Raw genomic sequence first — 15,156 nt, forward strand, 5'->3', positions numbered from 1 at the left:
TGCATGATGATGTTGTTTTTTAATTGTTTCCTTTATATTGATTTTTATCTTATTTTTATATATCGCTAGTGTTCATCCCTAATATTTAGGCGAAGGATTGATAGTCTCCACAGACATGACCCCACTACAGGCCATTCTCATCAGTGTATAGAGTCTACCCTTCAATGAGGTTCCTGGGTAATGTTTGTAGAACCAAATAGAAAACCCAGAAATATGCCAAATGTGTATATTTAAAATTTCATATACAATGAGGCAAACTTTTTTTTGAGAGTGATAAAAGATTATTACTCACTGTACAATAAATTGTCTACATCAAAAATCACATAACTAAAAACTTCAATTAGGATAAAATATTTGCAACAAATAACACAGGCCAATAATATGATATATAGAATTCATTTAAATGTTACTATGTAAGTATACCTTCTAAATTACAGAATCATTTAAAAAATAAGTTAAAATGTCCAGTAACAAAAAGCAGTGGAAATGTTGATACAGTCATGCATCAATGGATGCAGAGTTGAATCATACCTTTTGGAAAGCATTTGGCAACATATGAGAGCCATGAAGATTAATTCTACTCATGGGAGTTTATTCTACAAAACTGTAAAGATGCCAAAAATTTGACAAAGATAATCATTGCAGGTTTATTTTTATTCAGAAAAACACCCTAGGATCAATCCATATATCGACTAAGAATATTCTTCATAAATATAGTGAAATATAGTCCAAACATTAAGTACAAATTTGAAACTTAGGGATACTAAGATTAAAGTAATATGAAGGTAGATAGATCTAGACAGCTAAACTATTAAGTGTAAAAAGTGAGTTTTAGTGACCTAGATGGGAGGGTACTTTTTTCATCTCATTTTAAAAAATGTTTTTATTGATTTTGAGAGAGAGAGAGAGAGAGAGAGAGAGAAACAAACATTAATGATGAAAGAATCATTGATTGGCTGCCTTCTGCACACACCACACGGTATGGAACCCACAATCAACTTGGAATCGAACCGTGACCTAATTTATAGGTTGTCAGTCAACCACTAAGCCACACCTACTAATGAGGCTCATCTACTCATTTTTTAATATTGTTAAATCATCTTCAATCTTTAAAGGCTACACAATGCTTTAATAATTTATTAACATCATTATCTGGGCCCCCTTTTATCTACACAGGTTATAAGGGGAGGTATTTTAAGGGAACCATCTGAGGCTCTTACTGTGTTCTCTGCACAATAATGTGGTCCTTCGGGGTTGTACCCATCATATTATTCCACCATCATTTCAGGTTCTGTATATGTTTTGGCCAAAATGTAATAGTGTCAACAATTTAAAACTAAAGGTAATAAAATAGGAGTAGGAAGTGGTAAAGTAGTTCATTTTTTGTGGCATATATCCACCTTCTTGTGGTTTTAACCCTTTGCACTCCGCTGTCCCCTCTCAGGGGACATCGGAATTCTAGCATATCACTCGGATGTCCCCTCTCAGGGGACATTGCAGTTTATTAGTGATTACGGGGAATTGAGTTATTTCAACGCACTCCGCCGCAAAGTAGCGTCAAGTAGCTGGTAGCCAATGTCGAGAATGGTTCGGAGGGCAAAGGGTTAATATAAAGGTAATTAAAATCTTAAGGATTGAATTATTTATTGGACATATATACACAAAAGGTTTAATACTGCTTGAATTCCTATTCAGTACCAAGCATAATAGTAAATGAATCACAGTTTTGTTCTGTCTACACAGAGGTCAGCAAACTGGTGCGTGGGACAAACATAACATACCACCTTTTTTGGTAGCAAAATTTTATTGGAGCACAGTCAGGAACAGTGTTTACATATTGGCCGTGACTGCCTCAAACTACAAGCAGCTGAATTGTGTAGTTGGGACAGAGAATGTATGGACCACAAAGTCAAAATACTTATCTGACTCTGTACAGAAAATATTTGCTGACCCCTGGTTTATACAAATTGTAGCAACAGGTGTCATTGTCTTCATTTTATACAACCAAGTTTTTTAGAGGACAAGGCTTTCTTTTCTGCCTACCAATATTTTTCATTATCTCAGGAAATTATAAGTCAGAAAAAACAAAGCCCTCCCAAAACGTTTTGTGATGAGTTTTATTATTAGGGTGCCTACTGATAATGAATATTTGTATTCTAGTTGCCAGATTTCCAGGTCAGTCAAGAAGAAGATATTCTGCCAAATATGGACAGAAATCCAACAACTCCATCCTCAGTTATCTTTCCATTGGCAAAAACTCCTCAGTGTCAGCATGTCAGTCCTGGGATGCTAGCCTCTATAAACAGGTAAATACTTATGCATAATATACTGTAATTCTGTTCATCAAATTTAACATTTCATGAATTGAAGAGAATAAATGTCAGTAATGAGAAAAGTCATATTTTTAAAAATCAAGAACAGTTCCTAGAAGTCAAGGATTGAGAGTTTCTGCAAGCAGGTGTGTTATTACATAATGTTGGAACACAGCTCAAACTTTACATCAGGATAAATTCCCACTGGATCAAAGTTTTACATGTGAAAAATTATACCATAAAATATATCTAAAATAACCTTGGAGAATTATTTTATAGTCTTAGATTAGTGAAGGTCTTTTTTACTATGATGGAAGACCCATTAGCCACTAACAAAAAGAATGTAATTCACTATATTAAAAAAAATTTCATTTGGTACCAATCAAACATAAACAGTCAAAGAACTAACAAAAATAACAGTTGTTGGAGAGGATGTAGAGAAAAAGGAACCCTCATAAACTGCTGGTGGGAATGTAAATTAGTACAACCATTATGGGAAACAGGATGGAGGTTCCACCCAGCAATCCCTTTTCATGGTGTCTACCCAGAAAATGAAAATACTTATTTGTAAATACACAGGTATCCCTATATTCATTGTATTATTCACAATGGCCAAGACATGGAAACAACCCAAGTGTCCTTTGATGGATGATTGGATAAAGGAGATGTGTTACATATATACAATAAACTACTCAGTCATAAAAGATGAAATATTGCCATTTGTGCCAACATGAATGGATCGTGTGTGTGTGTGTGTGTGTGTGTTGATTTTAAGAGAGGAAGGAAGAAGAGAAAAACATTGATGTGAGACCAGAACATGTACTAGCTGCCTCCTGTGCACCCTTCCTCCCCTCCCACACACCAGGGATCCAGTCTGCAACCTAGGCATGTGCCCTGACTGGAACCAGTAACCTAATGTTGTATGGGATGACACTTAACAAACTGAGCCACACTGGCTAAGGCTCCATGGATCTGGAGTTTCGTGCTCATTGAAATAAGTTGGATGAAAAAAGCCAAGAGTCATGATTTCACTCATCTGTAGGATGTAAAATGGAAAGCAACAAATGAATGAGCAAAACAAAAGCTCATGCCGAAACCAGCTTGGCTCAGTGGATAGAGCATCAGCCTGCTGACTGGAAGGTCCCAGGTTCGATTCCGGTCAAGGGCATGAACCTTGGTTGCAGGCACATCCCCAGTAGGGGGGTGTGCAAGAGGCAGCTGATCGATGATTCTCTTTCGTTGATGTTTCTAACTCTATCCCTCTCTGTAAAAAATCAATAAAATATATTTTAAAAAAACAAACAAAAACAAAAAACCACAAAAGTCATGAATACAATATGGTAGTTTAGAGTGGGTAGAGGGATCAAATATATGATTGCAGGAGGAGACTAAATTTTGGGTGGTGCCACACACAATGCAATATACTAGATGATGTATTATAATGGCCATTTGAAACCTATATAATCTTATTAATATCATCCCAATAAATTTAATTTTAAAAACATAAATGACAATTTGAGAAAGAAATATGTGGAACTCATAACAGGAAAAAGGCTAATTTCCCTGATACAGCACTCCTACAAATTAAGAAAGTCATTCTCATGAATTATTAGCAAAAAGGTAAATTAGTTCAATCTCTAGGTAGCAGTTTGTCAATATATATCAAAGTTATATGCTTTGCACGTGCTCTCTAACCTAGCAATCCTACTTTTAGAATTGTGAATGTTCAGCTTATTCCTTTTAATCCTGTCTAATAAAAGAATAATATGCAAATTGACTGTCACTTCAACACACAAGATGGTTGCCCCCATGTGAACACAAGATGGCCGGTAAGGGAGGGCAGTTGTGATCAGTCAGGCCTGCAGGAGAGGGCAGTTGGGGAGGACCCACGCCTGCAGGGGAGGACAGTTAGGGGCAACTGAGCCAGCAGGGGAGGGCAGTTGGGACTAGGCCGGCAGCGGAGAGCAGTCAGGGGCAATTAGGTGGGTAGGGGAACAGGTAGACGTTGATCAGGCTGGCAGGCAGTAGTGGTTAGGGGCAATCAGGCAGGCAGGCAAGTGGTTGGGAGCCAGCAGTCCTGGATTGGAGAGGGTGCAGGCTGGGCTGAAGTACTGCCCCCTCCCCCCCACCATGCATGAATTTTGTGCACTAGGCCTCTAGTATTATTTATAATGGCAAAATACTGAAAACAACTCAAATGTCCATAAATAGGAACTAATCAAGTAACTAATGGTACAATACATTATATAGCTATGGAAATTAATGAGAAAGTCCCTTATATACTGCTATGGTAAAATGTCCACAATATAGGTGAAAAAGTTACATACCGTATTTTCCAGCGTATAAGACGACTTTTGAAACGAAAAAAAGTCAACCGAAAATTGGGGGCAAAAGACCAAAATTGCACAAAAATTACCTGCAGATCTTGATGGCAAAGTAAGTCTTTTCTTTGAAGTATAGTCTTATACAGTGAATATAGGCCTAAACCTATGTTTTAACTGTAAAATTAGGGGGTCGTCTTATACGCCGGAAAATGCAGTACATTGAATTATGTATTGCCAGTTTTGTATAGAGGTATGATATACGTGAGTGTGTATATGTGCATACCTGTACATAATCGCTTTAAATATCTGAAAAGATACATAGACTGAAAACACTGATGATCCCTTGGGAGAGAAACTAAGATATCTTGGCAGACTTTGAATTTTGAGCTATATGAATATAGAAACTATCCTATATAATAAAACCCTACTATGCAAATTGACCAAACACCAGAATGACCAGTCACTATGATGTGCACTGACCACCAAGGGGCAGATGCTCAACACAGGAGCTGCCCCCTGGTGGTCAGTACACTCCCACAGGGCTTATGGCTGGTGAACACAGTGGCAGTGATGGGAGCATCTCCTGTCTCCATGACAGCGACTGCTGGCTTAGGCCCACTTAGGGGAGTGATAGGGCACAGGCCAGGCTGAGAGACCTCACCACCCAGTGCACAGATGTTGTGCACCGGGCCTCTAGTTTGAAATATAAATGATACTAAGAAAAATAGGGGTGGCCAACAGTAAAATGTTACACAGAGAAGATGGAAAGTGATAAGGAGATCTAAAAATAGGCTATCCCATACGCTGATCTAATAATATGCAAGAGTGTTTGTGGTACACATCATATCTTAATACAGTCACACATTTACAAATTTCTACCTGTCACACCTTTAAGGCTGCTCCCAAATAGTCACAAAGGAACAGATAATCAATCATATAGGATATCTTGGAGGCCAAGAGAAGGAATTAGAATTGGTGCTCGGTTGGTATTTATTGTATTAAAAAAAAACAAAACAAAAAAAACTAGGAATTGTAGGGGGAAATGAGAACAACCATTCTGTTTAATTTTCATCTATAAATTATGAGTCAGGTTTATTTGCTAGGAAGAAGAGGATTAAGAGAGAAGGTATATCTCAGAGGAGGGAGAGGAGAGACAGGAACAGATTAACCAAAGAATTCATATTCATATATGCGTAACTAATGAATACAGACCATAGTGTGGTAAAGACCTGGGTGGGGCAGGCGCTGGGTGGTGGGGTATGTAGAGGGGGGATGCAGGGACATTTGTAATATTGTCAACAATAAGATAGCATTTAAATAAATAAAAATTATAACAAAACAAAATAAATAGATAATAAAACCCTGGTGTGTCACAGATTCAATTCCCTGGTCAAGGGCATATATGATACCTGGGTTACAGGTTGGATCCCAGTCCGGCTGAGGCAGACAGGAGACAACCAATCATTGTGTGTGTCTCACATTATTTCTCCCTCTCCCTTTCCTCCTCTCATTCTCCCTCTTGAATGGGAAAAATATTTCCCCATGAGAATTAACAAAAAAATAGATAAGGTAAAAAGAAATGGGGGAAAAACTTCATAGATGTACACCGAATTGAAGACTCAACACAGTTGGATGCTATAAATTAAGGGTTTTCATCAACCTTAAAGTTATCAACTTCAAGATTCAGTCTGGATTAGGGAAGGAAGTGGCTAGAAGAAAGCAGCAAAAGGGCCAGGACCGGTTTGGCTCAGTGGATAGAGCATCGCGTCGGTCTGCGGACTGAAAGGTCCCGGGTTCGATTCCGGTCAAGGGCATGTACCTTGGTTGCGGGCGCATCCCCAGTAGGGGGTGTGCAAGAGGCAGCTGATCGATGACTCTCTCTCATCGATGTTTCTAACTCTCTATCCCTCTCTGTGAAAAATCAATAAAATATATTAAAAAAAAAAAAAAGAAAGAAAGAAAAGAAAACAAAAGGTGTAATAAAAGGGAATTCATGAATAAGAAGTCACAGTTGGTTTTGAAAAAGAAGCAACAGCAAAATAGAGACTGGAAAGAGCACAAATTAGACAATGAACAAACAAAACCATAATTTCCTAGAATATTATGTGGTATTTCCATTTTCTTTAAATCTTCTAAACTTTTTGTTTGTCTTCCTAGGTACACCATTGTCTTTAAAAATGTTAGTGAAAACGCACTTTTTAGAAATTGAAACAAATTAAATGTCAATTGTTCAATCTATGGATAAAATTATGGTAATGTTGACTTGCAATTATTTTGTATTCAAACAGGAATGATTGTGATAAATATGTTTTTCATATGCAAAAAAAACATAAAAAGAAAGGTGGTGTTGTCTGGGGCAATATCAAGAAAAAAACAGTAAGTATTTTTATTCTTCACACTAGATTTATTCAACGCATATTTATGGAACAACCATAATACATGGCAAACTGCGGGAGTTATAAGTTATGTAACAGGCCTTCACCTCAAGTTACTTACAGCATGCATTACACAGCTTAATTAATATAAGCAAAGCAAGACTAAGCATGCATTACACAGCCTAATTAATATAAGTAAATGGTAACATGAGGTTGTGAAGTAAGTACCCAAGTGCTGTAAATTACAGGTGGCAGGTGATAGACTAGTATTTGAGGAAAATGAAAATGGTAAAAATGTTCATTCAAAGAGTCAGGCAGGGTGGGAAAACCACAGGTCAGGGAAGGACATTTCAGGCCAGATACAAAAGCTGTTTAGTGATTGGGAAATTGTTCAGACTGAGTTATGATTATTATAAAACAAGAAACTTCATCAAATTCTATGCAGATTCTAAATGTTTTCAGATTCAGCTAGTTTACATATACGTAGATCAATATTTAAAATCAATTATAGAAAAATTTTAACTCAGCCTTGCTTTAATAGTGATAAATATCCCTTTGAATAAAAAAAAAGGGAGAGTCCTTTATCCTCTTGACTTGAAAGTTTTGTTTGATTTTACTTTGGATAACTTATATTTTAGAAAAGCAAATTCACCTCAGATTTCCTCAAACTGAATAGCTAAATCTTAGAGAAATATAGTTTATGGAGGTAGTAGAATGGGAAATGACTGCCTTATCCCCGGAAGGTATATTCCTTTGACCAAGTTATGAACACCTCTTCCTCCTTCACCCATTTTGAAATATTTACATTGTACACAAGCCTAGAGTAAAATTCCTCTCCAAGCTTCTAACTAAAGGTTGGGTTTAATCACATCCAATCTTTGTGGGCTTCACTTGTCCACGGAAATGACACCTCTGGGGAGCGAGGTTGAAAATCAGCCTGGAGATTATATTCTTCAATAGAAACCTCTACTCCATAATTAAAGATGTAGGCAGCCTCCTTCTTGGTGTTTCACAGATTCCCTTTTCCAGTCCCACATTCCTTATGAAAATGAAATTTTGGTTTGTTGTAAAGGACCAGGAATCACCTTAACATAGTGTGAGAAAACGCGTCTTCCAGTGTCGGTTTTGCCAGTAAGAAGTTGGGTTGCCTTGACAAGTGTTTCTCACACTTTAATGTGCATGGCAGTCACCTAGGGATCTTGTTAAATCTGACCTAGTAGATTTGAGATTCTGCATTTCTAGCAACCTCCAGGTGATGCCCCTGCTGCTGATGCATGGACCATACTAAGTAGTAGTAAGACCCTAGTCCACTGCTCTCTGCAAAATGAGAAACAGTTCACACACATATATCCATATGAACTGTTTCATAGTTTAAAAAACTATTAAAAACTTATTTCTCTGTATTTGACATAATTTTAAATACCTTTGTTTTTAATGGACTATAATTTCAGCTGCCAAGTTATATTTGTGATTTAGCCCCATTTTTTCATAGATTAATATTTTCTAGCCAACGTGTGAGGATAGAAAGAGCAAAGGATTTATGTAGTGGTAAAAATTCAAATGTCAAGGTTTGACTCCCGATACCAGCTTTGTGGTGAAGCAAGCTACTTGAGCTTTCTAATTTCATTTTCATCATATTTGGTATGACCTGGGGGTCATAATGATACTGGTTTCTTTCACCAAATGATTTTGAGAGCTAAAAAATGTAATAACGTTTTGTCTCGTTTCACAGGGAAAATAAATTATTTACATCACAATCTATGAACATGAGTTTGTATCTCAAAAGTTTTAAAAATACTTCTTCTCATAGTGGGCATACTGTCATATTTCCTTTTCTATTATGTTTCTTTTCGGTTTTTAAAGATAACCAACTAGGCCAATAGTTTAAAAAGCACTATGTATGCCGAAAGCAGTTTGGCTCAGTGGTAGAGTGTTGGTCTGCGGACTGAAAGGACCCAGGTTCGATTCTGCTCAAGGGCATGTACCTGGGTTGCAGGCACATCCCCAGTAGGGGGTGTGCAAGAGGCAGCTGGTCGGTGCTTCTCTCTCATCGACGTTTCTAGCTCTCTATCTCCCTCCCTTCCTCTCTGTAAAAAAATCAATAAAATATATATTTTTTTTTTTTTAAAAAAAAAGCACTCAAGTAAGCATGCATTATGCAGTTAAAGCTTATAATATATCGGGTCTAGTAATAATTAATGTCGTTTTCAACATTCGTTTAAAATCTTGCTTGGCGTTGACTTGTATTGACATAACCTTCAAACACGTGGTATCTACAGAACGTGTGAAGTGCAATTAACGAGTTTTGCTTGAAAAAGTTTGTGTTTGGTTTGGTTTTTGTTGCAGAACTAGGGCTAAGAAGATGGCGGATGAAGAGCATATTCGGCACTGCATGCTTTACGAGTTCCAATTAGGAAGAAAAGCAAGTGAGGCTGCAAAAAACATCTGTAGTGCTCTTGGTCAAGATGCAGTTAGCGCCAGAAAATGCCAGCGTTGGTTTGAGAAATTTCGCGAGGGAAATTTTTCGTTAGATGACAAGAGTGGTCGAGGCCGTGTGTCCAATTTTGATCAAGAAGCTCTTCAAGTTCTTTTGGTGCAAAATCCTCAAATTACCCAACAAGAGCTTGCGACAACTTTAAATTGTTCACAAAAAACAATTTCCAATCAATTGCGTGCACTTGGCAAAGTCCAAAAGTTTGGAAAATGGGTTCCTCATGAGTTGACTGACAACAACCGTAATCAAAGAGTCACAATTTGCAGTTCGCTCCTCTCTCGTCAAAATCGTTTGCTGTTTTTAGAGCAAATTGTTACCGGAGATGAAGAATGGGTGCTGTATGTTAATTTGAAAAGGCGGCCTCAATGGTTGGACAAATATGAGGCTCCGCAACCCACGCCAAAACCTGACTTGCATGCGAAAAAAGTGATGTGTGTTTGGTGGAATTTTAAAGGAATTCTTCATTATGAACTTTTACCATCTAACCAAACCATTACAAGTGCAGTGTATAGTGCCCAATTGGAAAGGTTAGCCCAAGCTTTAAGAGAAAAAGAACCTGCGCTGATTAATCGGAAGGGCGTAATTCTTCACCAAGATAACGCACGACCGCATACTGCAAGAATCACTGCTGAAAAACTGCGCCAGTTGGAATGGGAAGTTCTCCCTCAACCTGCATATTCTCCTGATATTGCCCCTTCCGATTACCATTTGTTTCGTTCTTTGCAAAACTTTCTTCTTGGAAAAAAATTTAATAATGAAGAATGCCTCAAAAATGCATTGACCGAATTTTTTGCATCAAAATCACAAGAATTTTACAACAGAGGGATTAAAATGCTTCCTGAGCGTTGGGCACAAGTAGTAGAAAACAACAGCAACTATATTGTTGATTAAATTTTGTTGTATTGTTTAAATAAATTCGATTTTAAAAAGTATTAGAAAACGACATTAATTATTACTAGACCTAATAAATTACCATTGTATGAAAGATTTTAAAGAATTTTAAAATGTTGCTAGTATAATGTCATGGCATAAGTACTTACGAAATTTTGACAATTTTCAGAGGCCCATAGACTATTCTTTAATTGCTGTTGCATAAGTTTGTAATGTGGGAAATAACATTGAATAATAAATCATGGTTCTTGCCCCAAATAAATTCATCTTAAAAGAGAATTAGACATTTCATGGATAATTATGACTAGAGGCCTGGTGCATGAAATTCGTGCACTTGGGGGAAGAGGTCACCTCAGTCCGGCCTGTGTCCTCTCAACCGTCCGGAACCCCATGATCTATCTCCCCAAAGAGGTAGGCCCCACCCACCCAGCCAGGGCTCTGTGATGGGTTACTTCCACCAAGGGATCCCCTGCCTACCCATCGCAGCCCACTGGAACCTGGCCTGGGCCTTCCTCTGGGGTGATCGTGGAGCCTCCTGATTGATCACCTCCCTCTGCAGGGTGATCATGGGGTGATAGGCTACACACACACACACACACCAATTGCATTACACTAGCCTTGGCTGACATGGTTGTCCAGACAGTCATTCCACTGTTTGTTAGGTTGATTTGCATATTACAGTTTTATTATTATTATTATAGATTAGATATTATAAGTACTCTGGGGATAAGGCAGGCTTCACAGAAGGAACCATTTTGCTATTAATGTAAACTCTTTTTGTAGGCTGAAAGTGACTTTTCAACTCCATCAAGAAGAAAAACTCCACTTAACAAAGGTAATACACATATCTTTCTTTAGTAGCTGTTTTATTGTAGAGCAGTCTATTAACATGGTACTAAAATTAACTGTTATCAAATGGGCAGACCTACCATTTGATATCTTACAATTATTTTTAATGAAATTACTTTTAGAAATGTATTCATCATTTTTATTAAACTCTTCTTAGGAGAAAGCTCTACTATTGGAAAACTTTTCACTAATGCTATGGAGTCCTTGGATGAAGAAGAGAAAGATTATTATTTTTCAAGTTCTGATTCTGCAGAGTAAAAGTGAGAAAATATTCACAGTATTTTTATCAAGAAGCAGACAGTTATGCATACCTTCATTTGCAACACATATTTTCTTTGTAAGTAGCTTCTTTTGAAACTGTGGGCTCTTTGTCAAAGGTTCTATTTTTTGTATTCAAAGTTAAAGATCCTTCTATAGCATATTCCTCATTGCTCAGCTTACTAAAAATATAAGGGAAATTGTTTTGCTTACTATATAAATAGTCTCTCATGAGCATCTAAGTCTGTTTAAGAAAATCATGATCCAAACTGAATTTTTAAAATCTTTCAAGAAAATGTTGCTACCCTTAAAGGAGGAGGTTGGGGGAATAAAGGATAGATTGTACTGGTAGTTACTGAATTCATCAACACTTGAAGTTAGCTTTTTTCAACACTTGGTATGTAAGCCAAAATTGATATGATGTTTAAATTACTTGTTGTTGGAACTGTTTATGTTTTCTTTTTGTCCAATTGTTTTTCTTAAAACTTATGATTGGCATATTTATGAGACTATGTAAATTTTTATTTATTGCTTTTTCAGTATTTCATTAGGAAGAGTCAGAGAACAGATTTTGTTGCACCCTTAAACTTATTTACATATTCAGGCACAGCACTTGTAAATATTAAAAAGACTGGAATAGACAAACATTCAAGTAATAATGGGTGGTCTACCAGTATAAAGAGTTATTATGTTGTAGTAAACATTGTTTTAAAAAAATACTAGCTTATTCTACCATTATGTTTTAAAATTTGACATAGAATATTTCCCTCTGATTTACAGTACATGCTCACCTACCCTTCTCTCCATAATTGTTCAAATAAAATTAGTTTGCTTTTATAAAATTTGTGTTTTGGGTTTTTTTTTAACCCAGAACTCTTAGTAAAAGATACATTTTCTTGTGTCTTACAAATTTTGTCAATGTCAATCAGCAGTTATATAATATAGGATATATGGAAACACAAGGTTTAAAAAGAACAGTGCAGTTATATCATTCTCCTTTAAACTTCCTTGCTTGTTTCTACCTCAAAGACTTGAGAGATAAATGTAGGATGAAACAAATGAAAGTTATTTCAGAGTGGCTCTAAAAAATAAGTGTTGTAGAATTTAAGTTGCCAATATTTAATATAATGCCATGCTGCTTGATATTAACAGAAGGTGTTTTATGAGTTAGAAGCTCCTTAAATTGCTTAATCTGAAACAAAAAGATAATTTTGAAATATAGACTGACATAAACCAAAGTATAACCCCCCCACCACCACCACCATATTCACTGTGTCCTATCAGAACAACTGTGTCCTTCCCAGTCTATTCTATTGTAGCCCACCTGCCAAATTCCAAGTTAGTCCCATTTCTTCCCATCAGGCCATAAAATAAGCTAGTTGGGTTTAAGGTAACCTCCAAATAAAACTTAAAAGAGGAAAGAAAGACTTTAAGGACTCAAAGAAAACTAATAAGGTAGACAGATAATCAATAGATAGTTAAGTGCTATCAATGAGAGCTATTGCAGCTTAACTCTGAATAGAGCTCTCTATACAGCAAGCATCTATATAATAAATGCCTAATATGCTACGTGTCTGGTCATCTGTTCAACCAATCAAAGTGTAATATGCTAAGGCTGCTCAACCGCTTGCCATGATGTGCACTGACCACCAGGCGCAGACAACACAGGAGCTGCCCCCTAGTGGTCAGTGCTCTCCCACGGGGAACGCTGCTCAGCCAGAAGCTAGGCTCACCGCTGGTGCAGTAGTGGAGGTGGGAGCCTCTTCTGTCTCTGTGGCAGCACTAAGGAGAGGGCCTAAGCCATCAGTCAGACACCCCCCAAGGTCTCCTGGACTGCTAGAGGGTGTAGGCTAGAGGTGAGTGAACCCTCCCCCCGCACAAGTACATGAATTTTGTGCTCTAGTAAATAAAATCTAGTTCTGTCCCTCACACCATGTTAATTTATGAAATATTTTGCCTGCCGGGTGGACATAGAATCTGGGTACATTAGTGTCTGTGTGGGAGGTGCTGCCAGGTGTGGTCAGCCTAGGTCAGTGTTTGGTTGAAGAACTGCACGCTTCCCAAACCACAAGGTGTCCCAGCCACCTGCACTGCTGACACTGCATTAGGAGCAGAAGGGCAAAACAAACTGAAACCAGAAAGAGACCCGCTTTCCTCCTCCTACTTACAAAACTGAATTGTGCTCACTATAGGAAGAAATGCTCAAAAAATCCAATCAAAGATACTGAAGGGTAAATTGAACCCAAGAGATAACAGATTGATAACTGCTATCAGCCAGTAACTTAGAACTTGGCTTTAACAATTATGAACAACAGAAATATGAGATCAGTTGCTTTTAGAAGAACGGAGAACTTACAGTATCCCAAAGGAGCTAAATTCACAATTTTAGTAGGTTTTTAGCAGAAGAGAACTTAGAGTATATAGTTTCTGTGATCTGGTTCTAGATTTCCATAAGTCACTTATTTTTGGGCCTCACTTTTATCATCTGATAAGAAAGCAATTTGAATTAGATAAGCTCTGAAGTTCCTGCCAAGTCTAAGGTAAGAAAAACACTCTTCTATGAGGGACCAAAAACCCAACAATATAACGAGACAAACATAGAATAGAAGGCTGTAAATAGGGGTAAATGTCCACAATCAAAGGCTGATTTAGCCCTAGACTGACTAAACTAGTGGTTCCCAAACTTGTTTTGGCCATGCCCCTCCTAAGCATCTCTAAAATACTGATTCCCGCCACCCCCGCCTTCCCTCTTGACATATAATTATTCAAGAAGTGAACTATTCACATGGAGGAAGCCTAAAAGATCATTAACTTGATCTAAACGAGCTTCCAAAGAGCATGGCATATATGAAAGAGAAAAATAAAAGAATGAAAGGACAGTTGAAGTACTGAGGAAGAAATCACTAAGAAATTGATTTAAAAAAAAAAGTGATATGAAAAAATAAAGTTTTAAAACATAACAGACAACTAAAATGCATAAATATGCCACAATAAGAGGCCCCTCAATGTTAATAACTCATTCTTGGAGGAGAACCAAGATGGCTGCATAGGCAAATGCCGGTACTCGCTGCCTCCCACAACCACATCAAAATTACAACTAAAATAGAGAAAACCACCATCCAGAACCACCAGAAAACTGGCTGTTATTTAACCTACAACTAGAGAAGTAAAGCACACTGAGCCCAGTAGGAGCTGTGGAACGGGCTGGTCCCATACCCATGTGTGCCGGTGTTTAATCGGGAGGGAGATTGCTTCTGCTGAGGCTGCCTGGAGGAACAAGGAGTCCCAGCCCCACACCAGACGCCCCAGCCCAGGGTCCCAGAGCTGGGGAAAGAAGTCCCTATGGGCAGTAAGAACTACAGAGTCAAAACCAGTGCAGATAGGGGCTCAGCGACACACAGGCCGCGGGAGACCCAGCTGCTCCTCTTAAAAGGCCAGCACCACAAAATGAATTTACAAGCTCCTGCCTCCTCTGACCTCCAGCACCAGCGCTGGGGAACACAGACTCCTAAGAGGAAAACTGGACTGTCTAGCATCGGGGCAGGAACTTGGGGGCAGCTTTCTTCCACACAGAGGTCCTCCCAGGGGTCATTATTCCCATGCTGGGACCTCCCCGGTGTAAGCAGATTGATAGCCATTTCTGTTTGCTCCTT

General features: G+C 38.0%; 1 protein-coding gene across 4 annotated transcripts in view; it reads left to right on the forward strand.

Moving 5' to 3' along the window:
• The window catches only part of MIS18BP1 (MIS18 binding protein 1), a 61,349-nt gene extending 46,859 nt beyond the window's left edge, over nt 1-14,490 (forward strand). For all 4 annotated transcript variants that reach the window (XM_084884966.1, XM_084884964.1, XM_084884967.1 and 1 more), the window contains 4 exons: nt 2,161-2,306; nt 6,925-7,012; nt 11,180-11,231; nt 11,403-14,490. In XM_084884966.1, the coding sequence (XP_084741092.1) occupies nt 2,161-2,306; nt 6,925-7,012; nt 11,180-11,231; nt 11,403-11,503 (387 nt within the window). In that variant the 3' untranslated portion in view covers nt 11,504-14,490. The remainder of the gene's footprint in view (nt 1-2,160; nt 2,307-6,924; nt 7,013-11,179; nt 11,232-11,402) is intronic.
• Nucleotides 14,491-15,156: the final 666 nt, after the last annotated feature.

The sequence above is a fragment of the Pipistrellus hanaki genome (genome assembly GCF_964339955.1).
Source record: "Pipistrellus hanaki genome assembly, chromosome: 1".
Classification (NCBI taxonomy): Eukaryota; Metazoa; Chordata; class Mammalia; order Chiroptera; family Vespertilionidae; genus Pipistrellus; species Pipistrellus hanaki.